The 16470-nt window shown below is 35.5% G+C and overlaps 1 protein-coding gene across 1 annotated transcript in view; it reads right to left on the bottom strand.

The window, feature by feature from the left end:
- Positions 1-420: 420 nt before the first annotated feature.
- Positions 421-16470, bottom strand: part of NETO1 (neuropilin and tolloid like 1) — a 66267-nt gene continuing 50217 nt past the window's right edge. The window contains exons 8-11 of the mRNA XM_090137316.1: positions 6101-6214; positions 3285-3843; positions 2128-2202; positions 421-921 (exon numbers count right to left, since the gene is read on the bottom strand). Coding sequence (XP_089993442.1) covers positions 2142-2202; positions 3285-3843; positions 6101-6214 — 734 coding nt within the window. The 3' untranslated portion in view covers positions 421-921; positions 2128-2141. The remainder of the gene's footprint in view (positions 922-2127; positions 2203-3284; positions 3844-6100; positions 6215-16470) is intronic.

Here is a 16470-nt window from a genome sequence, read left to right as displayed (position 1 = left end):
ACAGATAGCACTTTGTCTTATATGTAGCGTATGTCTGAATCTCTAAAATTGAAATGCAGCCATAATATTTGTATAACCAGTAAAAATCACCTGCTATCCTGCACTGAAGCAAACTCCCCATTAACAGCCAGAAAAATAAATTAGTTGAGTGCACAACTGAACAAAATGTTGTCACAAACGTTTTCATTTTTATGTATTATGAATGCTCAAATCTGAAGAGGCTGATGCAAAATAAATAAGGTAAGGAATGAGAGGCAGCTGATTCTGATGTATTGGGGTTTCATGTTCCTAAGAGCTAAGCTTTGAGTTTAAACTTGTGAATGCTAAAAGATTTGTAAATTTAGTTTAAAAAAAAAAAAAAAAAAAAAAATTGCCATTAAACTCAAGGTAGGAAATTACTATACATTTTTTTATGTATCTTTATATAAAAAGTTACAAGTAGCAAGCATATGACACAGAAATGGAACAGTAACAGCAACAGTTGTGAATGCATGCTTTTTACAATGTGTCTAATAAAGAGATTTTTGCCAACTCAAATATTCAGTAACATACATGCAGGTTATTTTCTCAATGTCAAATTCAGCCATATTGCTAGATGCTTATCCAACAAACATTTCTACTGAAGTGATTATGAGCTGCTAAATACCTGATTTTAATAAATTGTTCCTGAAATTGGGAATTTTACTTGCAATGAAAAGAAGAGAGAAATAGAAAAAGAGAAAGGATTGATAAGCATAATGATGAAAGTCTTATTGCCATCTAGTGATTTTACTCAACACTGTTTGCTGAATTTTGTGATGATATGAGAATAGCTGGTCAGAGAGTCCATAAAACCTCTAGCTGGTGTTTCCAAGGTCCATAGTTTCACATTTCATTGTAGCATGTTCAAAATCACCCAGGTGCGCACTATTCTCAAGAACTCTATATAATGAAAACAATGTACATACAACAAAAGTTCAGTGTAACTCTTCTTCCACGTATCACACATACATGTTGATAACAGACAAAAAATATATCAAACAAAATAAATCTAAGAAAAAAAAAATAAAGTAGGGACAATCTCAGCCAGGAGCTAACTTCTTCAAGTTTGCAGCAAAACTTAAAATGTATTTAAAATCTAAGGAGCACTTGGTGGCCTGCAACCAAACTAGAAAAGAAACATATTATTGTGCAATGGGAATCTTTTGCTAAAGAAGTAAGAAATGTCTTAGGTTTGGATAAAGGCAGTGAAATGAAATTAGAAACATGTCCACTCTCTTTCTGACAGCTGAAGTAAGTCACTAGAGATTTTTCCATTCAGTTCACATGACTGTATAAATATTTCTTCTCTGAAAGCAAAAAAAAAGTTAAAATATGTTTTCTCTAGGTTTACTTAAACTATCTAGAATAATAATAATAATAATAATAATAAGCATTAATGGAATCTCTCTGTGAAATTGTTGTATAGATGTACGTACATGTAACATGTATATACATATATATGTCTATATGTATATACATATGCAAATTGGCAGACTAACAACTATCTATAACTTTAATACACAAAAATGAGATGGTATTTATTAAGTGTTGATAAGAAATTACATAAAATTAAACGCCTAGGAAAAGACTCAGAAATAAAATTTAATTTCCAACATTAACATGAATTCTACAGAATTTCTAAATTTATCTGCACTCCCATATTTTTTTCCCCTGACACTTAACAAGATTAAAGAGTTATTTCCTATTTTCATGGCTTGGGTTAGACTGATAAATTTCACATAGATTCACATATCAAGACTCTAAGTTTTAATTTCACAAACAAAAAATTAATAAAACACTGGAACTATGCTAAGCATCTCTTTTTATGATGTGTTTAGAATGCAGGTTATATTTAGATGAAAGATTATACTTAGCTGATTCAACAATCAAGCATAAGAATTCAATAGGTATTGTTTTAGTTCACAGTGCTAAACTAATCATCTATCTGATGTTTAGTTTTCTCTGTAGTCAAACCTACATCTCTTTCTATGCAAAGACTTCTATGAGGTGGTGTATAGACTAGGAACTAACAGACATTTTAACAATATAACAAATAAAATGAAATGCAACAGATGGTTCATTTGTTGTACAGGTATGTTTACTTACCTCAGGTTTGTCTCTTAGACCCTAGTTGTGTTGTACTCAGACTCATGTTTGCTTAGAGACCCAATGAGGCAGAACCTGGAATGTTATGGCTATTTCATTCAAAATAATAATGTTTGCATAGAAAAAAAAGAAATATATGCATATAGATACTTAATAGAGAGTACATATTGATTAGCTGTTCAATATTCATGAAGTAATTTACATTGGCATGCAATTAGATTAAGATAAATAACTTCTTTTTAAGAGGAAGAAATGCCTTAATGTGCAAAGAAAATATGGAGAGCATGTAAACAGTCACAAGAAGTGCATAAATAATGCATGCAAGAGAAAACACAAATATTTATAAAAAGTTTCTGCTTGCTTTTCCAAACAAATGGTTCATATCTCTTTTTCCTTTTTTCTCTACTTGTAAACTTTTAATCATTTATATTTACAGTCATTTAGAGTGCAATATGCAAATTAGCTTTTCTATTAAAAGTACCATGCTCAACATTTTCACTGATTAAAAAGATTTTTTTAAACTACATTCTTATATGTAAAAATATGAGCATTCTCTATTCACTACACTATAAAAAAACACACTATGATAGTGGAACACATACATTAATGTTATGCAAATACTGTCACTCACTTCATAAAAGATACTATTTAATGGGTTTCCTTACTGCAGGATAGCATGTCTCCTTGTTCTGTCATGTGTCATAACGAATAGACGTATTTTTGTTGTTGATGCATTGATTTAGACATGTTAGACCAACAGTGGACAAAATTCAAGGCCACCTCAGTTTCTAGGAAACCATATGCATGTGGCTATTTCAAAAGCTAAATTTAGACAAAATCTTTGGTTTTTTTGTTTTTAAATGTACCTGTTCTCTGTTGGCTTGTGTGTGCACGCATGTGGGCATGTAAATAAAACAGTGAAAGAAAGATATTGGATAGAAAGGTGAAACTGAGATGCAGAAGCCTCCAGGAAACTGGAGATGGGAGACAGAGAGTGATAATAAAATGGTGTGTGCTGTCAAGAAACAGAAATTTAAGCAATAAACAGAGAAAGAAAAGAATATGTCTTTACTGGAAGAAAAAAAAAAAAAAGTGAATATGTTTGGGCAATCAAGTCCTTACACAACAGTCTTCATCAAAAATCTATTGATACTGACCGCTGAACAGCTTTATCATGTCTTGACAGCCTGTGGCTTGTGGTTGGTACCTCTTCAATTTCATCTATCTCACACGCATCTGCGGCATCTTGTGAGTAGCTATGCTTCATGACAAGGATATTTCTCCTGTTCACGGGCTGAATGAGGGGTTTTACAGGCTGGGGTTGTATTTCTGTCAAGACAGAAGCATCTCTTGTGCTGAGGTTACTACGGCTGCCCTTAGTGCTAGACAGTTGTGATCCACAGTGATGGTCATGAATGCATTTTGAAGATGATCTCCGCAGTTTATGATAATTTTCAAAGTCATCTGCAACATCAGCAAGGTCAGCTGTAGTCCCTGTCCCTCTGAGGGTGCATAACTCATAATGAGGAGGCTCAAACACCTCCTGGAACACTGTTTGATCAAAGTCTGTTTTCCTTTGGACAAATTTTTTACGAGGCTGCTTGATCTGTACTATCACAGAGATAACAATGAGGATGATGACAATGCAAGAGGTCACCCCAATTATAGTCCCACTGGTATTGGTGAGTTGGTCCAATAGGTTAGCTTTTCTTTTTTCTGCGTGCAATGAAAAAAAAGAAATAAAACAAAGAATTAATTTCACGTCAAGATTAAAAACAGCCATGATGTGTTTACAGATCACTGCAAAGCCACACCTGGTCTATGTCTAAGTTCACATAATCGGTCTTCCTGGAGAAAAATGAAAAGGAAGAAATCAGGTACTCGTGGAAACCAAATAAATAACAAGTAGGTTGTTTTATTGGCTCCACACTTGGTTAGTGCTTTATTCAGGGTATATTATAGTCTTAGCTAGCTGAAATATTTATATATGTTTGTTTAATAAAAAAAGCAACTACAGTAAGAAATAGATGGATTTAGTGCCACCTCTGAACTCTATTCACCTGCTAAAGCCCCACATCAGATGCAAAAGTTCTCTGTTATTTACTGTCTATTCCAGAAAATACATGCAGGTAGAACATTAAGATTAATGAAACAGCAAATCTTTACAGGTTCTAGAAATAAATTCTTTGTATTGGGAACTTTTTTGAACTACTGTTATTTACGAGCTAACTGGGACTGATGATAGTCAATGAAAAGCTAAGTTAGGAGAAAATAGAAAAGCTATTCAAACTGAGCTTCCAGAAAGGGGGAAAAAAAAAAAAAAAAAAAAAAAAAAAAAAAAAGTGCAGGTTACTTATTTTTTTTGTGACCTATTAATTTCCAGAATGTTACTAAAGATGTATAAATACTCAAAGCTGATCAGAGCTACGATGCTTTACTCAAGATCTGCCAAGAAGCTGGCCAGAAAATTCAGTGTTGAGAATGAAGAAAAATATGCAATAAAATTATACAGAGAAAAAAAAAAATCACTCTAGTGCTCTGTATGTTCTTCCGTGATTTAATTTCAAACGGCTGACGACACCTGAGACAGTGATGGAGCCAAGCTGAAAGCAATCACAGCAGCTTCTCACAGGCATATCAAAATTGACAACTGTGATTAAGTTCCAGTACCCGGTCTGGTGTTATTTTTCTATCAACTTAAAACATACCAAAGAACATAATAAAAAGCCTTTGAAATGAAAGTCACTGGCCCCAAAATGATAAAATCCAGCTCTTTGTAATCTTCTTGATACCAAAAATGAACTTTTCAGTACTCCCCATTGCCTACTCTTATAGACTCCTTTGAGGTTTCTCTAACTGACTGACAAAGTCTACAGGGAAAGAAGATTTTTTTTTTTTTTTTAGAAAAAGCAACAGAGCAGCAAACAGTTGTTTTTGCTGGAACCATCATGCAGGATGGGATACAAGCACAGGGCCCAATAAAAAAATATTTGGCATGTGAAAGATGAAAATCATTCTGGAAATTAGAGAGGGAAAGGTTTTCTATTTTCATCTGTGCTGAAAAAGCAGCGTTCTTCTCTGGTTGTTTATTTCTTTGAAGAATATTTTTTTCATGTCACAATTTTGTTGTGTTCCTTTGAAACATGATTTCATTTATTTTTCACCCTGCTGCACTGCTTGTCAGGCTTTTACAGACTTCAGCAGACTCACAAGCTGATGGCTAATCCCCATCATTCTGAATTTTTTCTTGATTGGTTCCTAAATTTGGCATTACCCATGTTTTCAGGAACAAATCTGCTGTAGCAGAGGAGGGGAAAAAAAAGAAGCAGCAGACCATATCCTGGGTCTGCAATGCAAGTTAGTTAAGGTCTTTCTTATGAAGACAACACAGATGCTGGCTTCTATAGAAATATAGAGCAGTATTTAGAAACTTTGTCAACACCCGATTGGAAATATCAGTTCCTGCCTATGAAACAGACACGATGCCTGTGCTTATCCTTGCACTTCAATTTCACTAGGTGATGATAAATGGATCTGGATGCTTTTTAATGGTGCTAGTTTCAGTTCAGCTGTGTTGTTTGCTTTTAGCCCACCTGGGCTATTGTTGGCATGACGTGCAGCTAGCAGACACCTGCTATGCATATGCTACTCTACTGCATAGGTAACTATACCAAAGGAACCAAAAGATTACTGTTAATTAACTTTGATATTGTACAGAAACCAAATGGTCAGAAAGCCTGCCAGAAGGATATAACGAACACAAACAAGCACCAAGCAAAATAAATGCAAACACTGAAAGCAAAATCCATGAAGATTTTCACGTCTGCATTTTAATCTGTTGTCTGTTGCATACTGCCCTTGAATTTCAATTCATGAGCCTTGATCAATCTGATACATACTTAACAAGAAACTAAGGATAATATGCTGTATTCCATGTGTCTGATAAACTGACAGTTTCAATCCTACACATTACCTTTGCAGTGGTTTTCATCCCAAGGATACACGCAGTTCTGGAGTCCGTTGCAGACCAATGTATTATTAATACACATATTACTGTGGCAAAAGAAAGTGTTGGCTTCACAAGGGGCTAAAAACAAAAATAAAAAGCTGATATTAAATAGTAAATCATTCAGTTCTTTACAACAAATACATCGTAATCACCTGTACTAAGAGAAAGCTGTACAACACAGGTTCTTTAAGCATATTTAATAACTGACATACACTATCAGCAGCACTCAAGTCACACACCATTTATTCTCTGGAGCAACAGATTTTCACTTTTGTCTAAGACAGATGAACTTCTTCACCACAGTTTAACTCTGATGGCTGCTGCGGGTTGACACCTCAAATATTGGTGGAGGGTCATTGGAGTGTAATCAACATAGTTTTAGCATGTTTTTAGCATAGTTTTAACACTGATCCAAAACAGTGCTTTATGAGCTGATAAGGAGAATGTTGACTGTATCATAGCTAGATCCAGTACACATCAAAGAATTTGTTTCAAAGTTTGTTCTGAAACTCCAATTTTAGAAGAAACCTTGCATGACTGAAAATACATACTTTAGTGCTTGTATCAATGATGCCTGAACACTTATATACAGAGAAAATAAAAATATTAAAAAAGAAGCTAAAAAAGAAAGATTGCAGTAAAAAAAAAATGTATCCTATTAACCACATGTGAAGATTAAAAACAGCAACACTCATCAGTGTCCTTAGAGCTCATAATTTAAGAGAATCATGCAGGATTAAAGCTTTACTGAAGAACAAACTTTTACATTGGTGGCTTCGAAGTCATCAACAGGAATTGGACCTGCTTCTCAGGTATTGGGGTTATAAAGATACTATTCCAAAATCATTTCATATAGTAAAGATAACTCACTTTTCATATTTCTTTTAATTAAATTAAAAAAAAAAAAAAAAAAAGCCAGAAGATCTTCCTCATTATGGAAAAAAACTACACAATTTATCAGTGTGAAATCAACAAAAATGAACTCTTCATACAATTTTATTTTAGCTAAACCCAAACCATTATTATATTTCCTAAAGAAAAGTTTTTAAAAATAACCTAAGAACCTACTAATCAAAAAGCAGTTATGATGTTGACATAATTCAATTTTGGTACTTAAAATTTGATGCTTCATGGCATCAGTTACATTCTTTTGAATAAATAATAAAAGCCGTCAAAACTTGTATATGTCCCTAGATACGAGGTTGCTCTGAAACTAATTCTCAGCTACACAACACTATTTTTTTACACAGTCACCACCGTTAGCTATGCAATTTCACCACCAAGGAACAAGAGTCTGAATGCTGAGCTTGTAAATATCTGTACCAGCAGAGGTGATCCATTGTTTCACAGTTGCTGTGATGGCACCATTAGTGGGAAAATGTTGCCCACACAGTTCATCTTTCGTAAGCCCAAAGAGATGAAAATCAGAAGGTGAGAAATCCAGATATACAGTGGGTGTGGCAGGACAGTCCAGCCCAGATTGGCAGTGTGCTCAAACTGGTAGGGGGCATGGTGCTATCACGTTGCAAGAGAAAAGCTGTCTTCTTCTCTGGCCTGATTCTGGAAATTTGCTTGTCCAGGTTTCCAGAAATCCAGAAGAATCACTCCTTTCCTATCCCAAAAGCCAGTGTACATCGCTTTACCCTCTGAGGGCTTCATCTGGAATTATTTATAGTATGGGGAACTCACACGTCACCACTCCACAGACTGCTGTTTTGACTCTGGCTCATAGTAGTGACACCATGTCTCATCAACGGTAATGATGTGATCCATAAAACTGTCAACTTGAGCCTTGTATTTGTTCAATAGGTCCTGATAAACTTGCACAGTGTTCTTTCAGTTCCTGCATGAGAATTCATGGGACCCATCTGTTGCAAACTTTGCAATATTCCAATGCTGCAACCATCATTTCCAATACAATGAAGTTGATATTCAGCTCTACACACAGTTCCCTGGCTGAAATCCACCAATTCGCACAAATTAGCTGATTGAGATGCCTGTCTTCTCATGGAGTAACAGCTGTGCATGACCATTTAGCCTTGTTTATCAGGTCGCTGTCTCCACTGGCACACTGTGGTCATATCCACTGCTTGGTCTCCATAAACATTCGAACATTCAGAAAGTGTCAATGAATATTAATGGGTGCATTTTTTTTTTTTCTCATGTGGAAGAATTCAACAGCATATCTTTGCTTCATACACACATCCATGTCAGACACCATTTTGTCTGACTGCCCTTCTGCTGCCATCTGTCACAGCAACAACAAGTAATGGGATATCGGTGGGAAGATTCAACCTCTACTACCATACCACTATCATCTACCTCTAATATCATGGGCCACTATAGTACAACAGGCATTGTTTTCAGAGCAGCCCTTGTACAAACCTATCCAATCACACACTATAGTATAAATATATTTATCTATGGCACACATAAAGGTTTGCATCTTCAAATAGCATATATTTTCTAATCTACACTTCTGTTGACTTCACAGAAGTCCAGTATTGTCAGAGGCTTAAAGAGTTATTGATCTATTATATAAATAACACATTTTTAAAACACAAATATTTACGTAAAATAATGCACATAAAAATTTTCATTTGGGAGGCTTTATATGTTGGATTTATGTGTTTTTGAAATATGAAGCATAACAGCTCTTTTGTTTCCATCATTTGCATTGCTTTTAAAAAGTAGAAAATAGTTCTAAAATATATGTAATATATCATAATATCCCTTAGTGGCAATAGTTACAGTTCCATAGCAGAAGATTTATTTTAATGCTTACAGTTTATATTTTCCTTCTGCCCAGATTACAGCTCAAGTTTCATGGCTGCACAGTACCTGGAACCAAGGCTTGGGGAAGCCACACTGCGGAAAAGGTAGGGGAAGAGTTGAGTGCTTTTGCAGAAGGCAAATTGGCCAAACTGATTCTGCCAATTACCAGTGTTCAGTTTTGGAAACATCCATACACCATCTCTCCAGCCTGCAGAGAGCTTGATCAGGTATTAAGTTTGTTAAAGGAAGGCTTTTACTTTAAAGCAGGTAGAAAAGCAGAACAGCACACATACATATTATAAAATGAGAGTACTTTGGTACAGTCCTTATTTGGAGACAGCGTCACATCATGATGTAGTAGAGAACCTGCCAGAGGCACCATCACTCTTGCACAACCTAGCTGCAATCCTTTTTCTCTGGTCAGTGTGGAGATAATCTGGCACTCTAACTGCCTGCTCTAAGCAAAAAATTAAAGAGAAAGGGAAAGAACTTACAAAAGGGAAATCTAAGAACACCTAACTAGCTACCAATCAAAATAAATCATAACACATAAGAAGTGCACAAGAAAAGAAGACCGAAATGCTAATAAAGACATAAAGAAAACAAACAAACACAATACACAAACCAGCGTGAAAGGCATTAGAAGTGAAGCGGTGAGGATGAAGTGCTGTTTCAGCAGGCAGAACCCTAAAACGCCCTTGCCACTTTAAATTCAGTCTGATCTAACTCTGAATGTGACAGCAAAGAAAGGATTCATAGTGGGAAAACAGCTCCCCAAGACATTAGAGAACAATTTAAACATAGGAAGGAAATATGGGAATTTAGAAGTATGATAAATAGAAAAAAAAAATAGCTGGAGGAAAGTAGTAAAGGAAATGAACAGTAAAGGAAGAATGAAAGACATGGAAATAGAGGAAATATAAGACATTCTGCGCTGAAAGTAATTAGAAAATACTATATCAAATTAAAAATATTAGCAAATGTTCCAGCAATAAGAGAGAAAAAAAGAAGAGCAATTCTTTTCTTTCCTTCTTTTTTTTTTTTTTTGGGGGGGGGGGGGGTAGATTTTAAAAGACAGTATTTATGCAAAATGATGGCAAGGAGATGTAGAAACAAAAGTGAGGAGAAACAAAGGAAAAAGGAATAGTTTCTGTCTCCCTAAGTCAACAGTACCTTGAACTGTAGAAGAAAAAAAGGCTATGTGAATAAACATTAAGACTAGATGGACATAGAGGAAGGAAATCTCAGAATAACTACACAAAGTTAGCATGAGAGAAACCCAAGCACAATATATTTCTAGAATAACAATGAAGAGTACTTCTCTGTTTATGTTTGTAAAATTAATATCTCAAATATTAATATGTCAAATATTCTCTGGTCTCTTAAACTCAGAGTGATTAGTGTGATTAGTTGTTCCCAAATCTGAGTTGCCCCTTCTCTTTTTTTCCTTTTTTTTTTTTTTTGTTTTTTTAGAATGAATGAAATCATCAAGGGAAGCTGAAAACTTGCCAGTCTGAACATACATTGAAAGAATTAGCTCTTTTGTCCTTGAAGAGGCATAGCAAAAGGTTCTTGGGATGCAGTATCAAAGACATTCCAATAACAGCAACAAAAAAACCTATTTGGAACTGAACAAGATGCTTTAATAGCAAGATGAAGCTGGTCCAACACTTACCTGAGACTGCTACAGAACTCTGGATGGGAGAGGAATCAAGCAGACATGGTTTGTGGCTGCACCACTGGATAGCTCAACCTTTGCTATCTTCTACGGCAATGCCACAACATGTAAAAGTTTAACAATAAGGAAAAAGTGTGAATTTATGTTTTTACAAAAGGAAGTAACTACTATCACTAGCTTCAAATAGAAAGCCTCTGTACTCAACAGGAGTCCTGATACACCAGTCTACAGTCTTCTCCACAGCTACCTAAATGTCCTTGCATGAGTGAGCAGCAGGACTGAACGGAGCTCTGCCTTCGATTGTGTTAACTGCTGGTTTTATGCCCAGGAGTAGTGAGCGGACAAATGTGAACTCCTACAGAGCAATACTGCATTAAGCGTCTGTCTGCTACAGTCCACATGAACAGGAAGAAGTGGATGACATCTTTAGACAACTGGAAGTAGCCACATATTCACGGGCTTAGCGGGATTTTAACTGCCTGTGGAGGGCAGCAACGGAGGGCACAACAGGAATAATCCCATGTTCTGGGGAATGGACAGCAGACTGGAAAGCAAGCTTGCAGGAAAGGTGCTGCTGTGCAGTAAGATGATAATGAACCAACACTTTGCCCTTGTGTCAAGGAAAGTCAATCATGTCCTAGGTTGCATTAGAAAGAACGCTGCTAGTAGCTGAAGAGAAGTGACCCTCTGCCCAGCAGCTATGATTCACATCTACAGCGCTGTATTCAGTTCTGGGCTCCCTCACTTAAGAAAGATATGAACATTCTGGACTGAGTCCAACAGAAGGCCACAAAGATGATTAAAGGCTTCTGTAATCTGACGTATGAGGGAAGTCTGGGAGAGCTGGAACTGCATCAGTCTGGAAAAGGGAAGGCTCAGAGGAAATACTGTCAATATGTACAAATAGTTAATGGGGCAGAGAAAAGAAGACAGAGCTAGGACCTTCTTAGTGGTACCTAGTAGACACAATGAGCACTAAATGAAACACAACACATTCCTCCTAAGCACAAGAACAAAGTTTTTGTTTTGTGACTTGTCATACGCTGGGCAAGATTTGTTTTTCCACAAGTTTCTGCAGTCTCCTTCATATCGAAAACCCAACTGGGCACTGCCCCACCACCCCCTGTAACCAGCTGTTGACCCTGTTTTGAGCAGCTCTAAGGCAGGGTTCAAACCCCAAAGTCTCTTCCAGCCTCAATTGTTCTATCTCTTTCTGAAAAGACATGGCTTGATAATAAGATTAAAAATTACAGCTTAAATCACAAAGTTGCATTTATTTTTACTGTATCCCAATGCAACCTTGAATCAAAATCAGCCAAGGTACTGGCCTGGAAATTAGTAACATATTCAGCACAATGAACAATTCATAATGTTGACAGCACAAGTAAACAAACTGTAACGATTCATATAACTTAAGTTGATCTACTTTAATAACTGAAAATCTTTCCTAAAACACTGAATTTGTAAAGTACAAAAACACTGTAATTTAAAAATTCAATGGAAAAAAAAAATTACTCAAAGGTCTTTTTCTGTTTTAGAGTTGAACCATGCATTATTTTTATGGGAAATTATATAGAGAGAGACATATATATGTGTGTATATAAACCTTCCAACAGTTTCCCTTTAAGATGTAAAACGTTCTTTAAAAATGTTCTACGTTATGTGTAGGTGTGCCTTGCATTTCAATACAGAAACAAATTTTGCAGTCATGGAACAAAGCTTAATGTAGTGTCTCTTTTGCAACAAGTATTCACTCTGAACACAAGATGGAGCACTTCCCTAGAAGATACATAAGCAAGTGTTTTAAAAAGGTAGAGAGATGGTATATGAGAGACTTTTTAGGTTTATGAAACACATACTTTAAAAAATAGTAGAATAATAAACCTATTACTGTTACCTGACTTATAAATATAATTCATTCCTAGTGGAGACAAGTTAGAAGATTAGAAGTTTGTTACAACCATCATATTTCCAGAAGGTTACCATCTCGGTACTTAGAAAAGCCAAGTTTAGAATTTGAAACATAATTTCAAAAGTTATGACAATTGAGCCAGTGGAATTGTCTACATCTTTTTACTGTTAAAATGTTCTTGGAATGCACGTGGAGCTAATAATTCATACATTTTCATTTACTAATGCAAACCGATCACAAATCCTGAATAGCCCTAAGGCAGAGAAACATAAAGAGCATTAGCAGTTCTTCCATACGCCATATTTACAAAGTAAATGAAATAAAAGCAGTCATATTTCATATTTTTTTCCAAAAAATATTGCTTTCACTTGGGTAGCAAAATAAATAATCACGAATAGTATTCACCCATTTATACTATATAAAAAATATATATATATATATAAGATCTATATAGGACTATAACATATTCTTTGTGCTATTAATAATTGTTATAGTATAGAGCAATAGTAATAAAAGTACTATACTATAATACTATAGTATAGAGATACAGTAGTTTAAAAGTAACAAAATACGTTATCTGTGTGTTGAGCATGATTTTTAGAGGAGTTACAGGATACTTTGGGTATAAAATGCAGACATAGTGGGGTCAAAGTATTTTTACATAACGAAATCAAAAGCTGACTTCTTACATATCTGGTGTAATGCCTGCCTGGTCCGGTGCAGTGCTTTCCACAGTGTATTTACACTATTTCTCAGCACCGTATGGAGCTAGTTTTAACTCCATTATTTCTACATTGTGCAGTAGCTCTGAGCAAGCTATCTTGGGTGTCTACATCTTATTTAATTGAAACTTAAGAATTTATCCTTTGAGACTGTTTCAGGATAGGGTTTTCAATCCAGGACTCTGTAATCTTAGATGAATGCTTTATCCTACTTACTATTTACAGGTTTCCTCTCTTCCATTCCTGTCATAACATTTTTTAGAGGTCTTGCCGTCTCCTGAGGGCAAATGAGAAAATTCTGAAATCTGAATAATGGTTAGATGTGAAAAATATTTTCCGCTGAACTCATTACACATTTCACACCTACTCCTAATGTTCTCAAGATAGCTCATTGCATCATGCTCTGCACATCAATTCTTTAGGCATAGATCATTTAGAATTTCCTATTGCTCTTCACTGAAAAATAGAGCTTTCTTTTCCTCACAAGAGAAAGAAAAACCAAAGTCTTCAGATGTTCCTCATATCATCCTGGAAACAGAGGAACTTGTCTCTCAGCAACCCCAGGGAAAAGTCCATCAGCCATACTGATAGATGGGTTCACTTATTTTATTAAAATTATAAAATCCAGTTGACTTTAGAACTACTTTTTCATTTCCCACAAATGGAAAAAAAAAAAAAAAAAAAAAAAAAAGACAATTTATTAAAATGCGTCTATTAGGAGCTTGAAAATAAATGAAATGCCTTTAATTCTGAATTTTCTTTCTCAGACAGCTCTGCTCCAAATAAAAGTAACCTTTTCTGAGAGTTAATATCAGACACATGTCAATATGAGTCCATTAGAGATTGGCAGCTCAGAAGCATTTGCTCAGAACTCCATTCAGCACAGTTATACACTGCAGACACCACAAACACCTGTTTTGTTCAGGGGCAGAAAACCATTGTGAAGCTTAACCGGTGGGGGTTAGTGAACTACAGACAGTTTAAGATAGTATAGAGAGACTGAAAATCACAGATGAGTGCTCATTACTGAGGAGGTAATCCCAATGATTTCTTTTTTTTATATATCAGTGTGGAAGCAGGGAGAAAACCAGCAAGGCTGTAATCTATTTACGCCTCTAAGTCCTCCCAAGTGGAAACTATTTCTTTGCATGCATTGCACTTATTGTATTTCTGTTCCCTTTCTCAGTGTTCCTTTTGCATTATCACAATAAACACAGCCATTAATACCAAATACCCGCAGTGCCCTCTCCCTATTCTCTAACTGCTCATGCTGAGATGATCGTACTCAAGGATTCTGTCTGCAAATAAGGATTTGACTGCTCTTACTCTATAAATCTGTGTAGTACTCTTCTAAAGATGGCTCTAGATTTCTACATAAATATAGGTTTTGTTAATAAAGTTTTAATGATAGAGTTTATGCTCCTTTAAGAAAGTTACATGTGACAGAGCCTTTAAAACAGTCTTAAAGCTCAAAGCAGCAAGAAAATAAGAGAAAGGATATTTTTTCTGATGTGAGGTTTCTGAAGCAGACTTATGGATATAGAGACAAGCAATGCCACCAAACAGCTGTCAGAGGTGAGAGAATAAGCATCATATTTGTTCTGCATATAAAAGGATTTTCTTTTATCCCTTATGCCCTGGTTTTACAAATCTGCTTTTAGGTTAAAGTGTAGGTGTGTCTGCTCAGAAGCACCTCTGTGAAGAAGCTGTAGGTGTAGCATGTCTGTCATTAATCTACATCACAGTAATGGAAAATGAAATGAACAGCTAGTGGGTGAAAAAACAAAGATTCATTTTTCTAGTCTTCTTACCAGATGAACATACAGAATCACAGAATCCTTAAGATTGGAAAACATCACTAAGATTACCCCAAATGCCAAACCATCACCCCTACATCCACTAAACCATGTCACTCAATGCCACCATATACCAAAGTCCATAAACCTTTTGATGATACAAGGTTTTTTTTGTTGTTCCCCCCCCACCCCCACCCCCCCTCTCCTTTTTCTGCCTCTTAACTTAATTTGATGTTTGAAATCTATTTTAGGCCATTAAAAAAAAAATATGACATAAATGTATGTGCTAATAGGGCATATAAAAGATTGAAAAGGTAAGGACTTAAACAGATAAAATCCAATGATATTTGGAATAGCTGATAATACTGACCATAAACTATTAGATCATCACTCTACAATATTAGCTATATTTTTTATTAAATGTTACTTAGAGCTCTACTAAAATTTTGATGATGTGAGAATCACTACTGATTTTCTGGAGTAGTAAACTTTACAAATTATTGCATCTCATGCCTGTTCTTCCTTGAAACATATTAATAGCACTGCTGTTCTGCAGAGCATCACCATTAAGGGTTTGGAAATTTGTAAGACCACTTTTCAGAAGCCAAAAAAAGCAGACACATATATATTTACAATATGATTGGAGCACACTGATGAAATAGTATGAAAATAATCATTTAAGAAATCTCTTTAAGATTTCTTCTTTCTGCACAAATGTAAATTCCCCAAAAACAGCACTGTAACAAAAATTAACAATGAACAGACTCAGAAAGACAACATTCATGGAGCCTTGCCTAACAGAGAGCTCACAGTCTCAACAACTTAACTCTACAGTCAGCAACTCCATACACCAGAGAACTCGAGGAGCACCGTATAACAGCATCACTTGGTGATTCCCACAGGAACAGTCAATAAAACACTTTGTCACTCTTTTACATGCAAGTTAACCATGACAAAAAAGTCATCCTCGATTTTTTATTTTTTTTCCACAGCTCTGAGTGAAAAAAAGCTTTTTTTTTCTTCTTTCCTTTTCTGTGCATAGAGACACAGGTGTCTGTTTCCTGATACTTATCTCCCTGAATGAGATCTGACATTCCTCCTCTTCCATGCAGATGATCTAATTATTCCCACACACTATGAAAGACTTAGACTATGTGTTGCATCACACCACGCACAGACTGGGCATCTGCTCAATCTGACTTTGCACAGCCAGTACAAATCTGCAGTATGGGGCAGCACTACGCACAGCTAACATGGCACAAAGAGTACAGTCAGTGTAACCTTTATATCTTTTAAGTCAGCTTCCAGCATTAAAAACACAGATGCAGTTTCTTCTAATATTTATGATCAGGCTGTGTACACATATCTCAAAGCAAAATTTAGCCCTTTATAAATTTTCAGCTTTGTGTCTGCAACACCTGTTCAGAATAAATTTACGGAAGGCACATCAT

This window comes from Phasianus colchicus, chromosome 3, assembly GCF_987193195.1.
Source record: "Phasianus colchicus chromosome 3, bPhaCol1.hap1.1, whole genome shotgun sequence".
In the NCBI taxonomy this organism is placed as follows: Eukaryota; Metazoa; Chordata; class Aves; order Galliformes; family Phasianidae; genus Phasianus; species Phasianus colchicus.
Note: the sequence above shows the minus strand (reverse complement) of the source record. Positions and strands in the feature narration are given on the sequence as shown.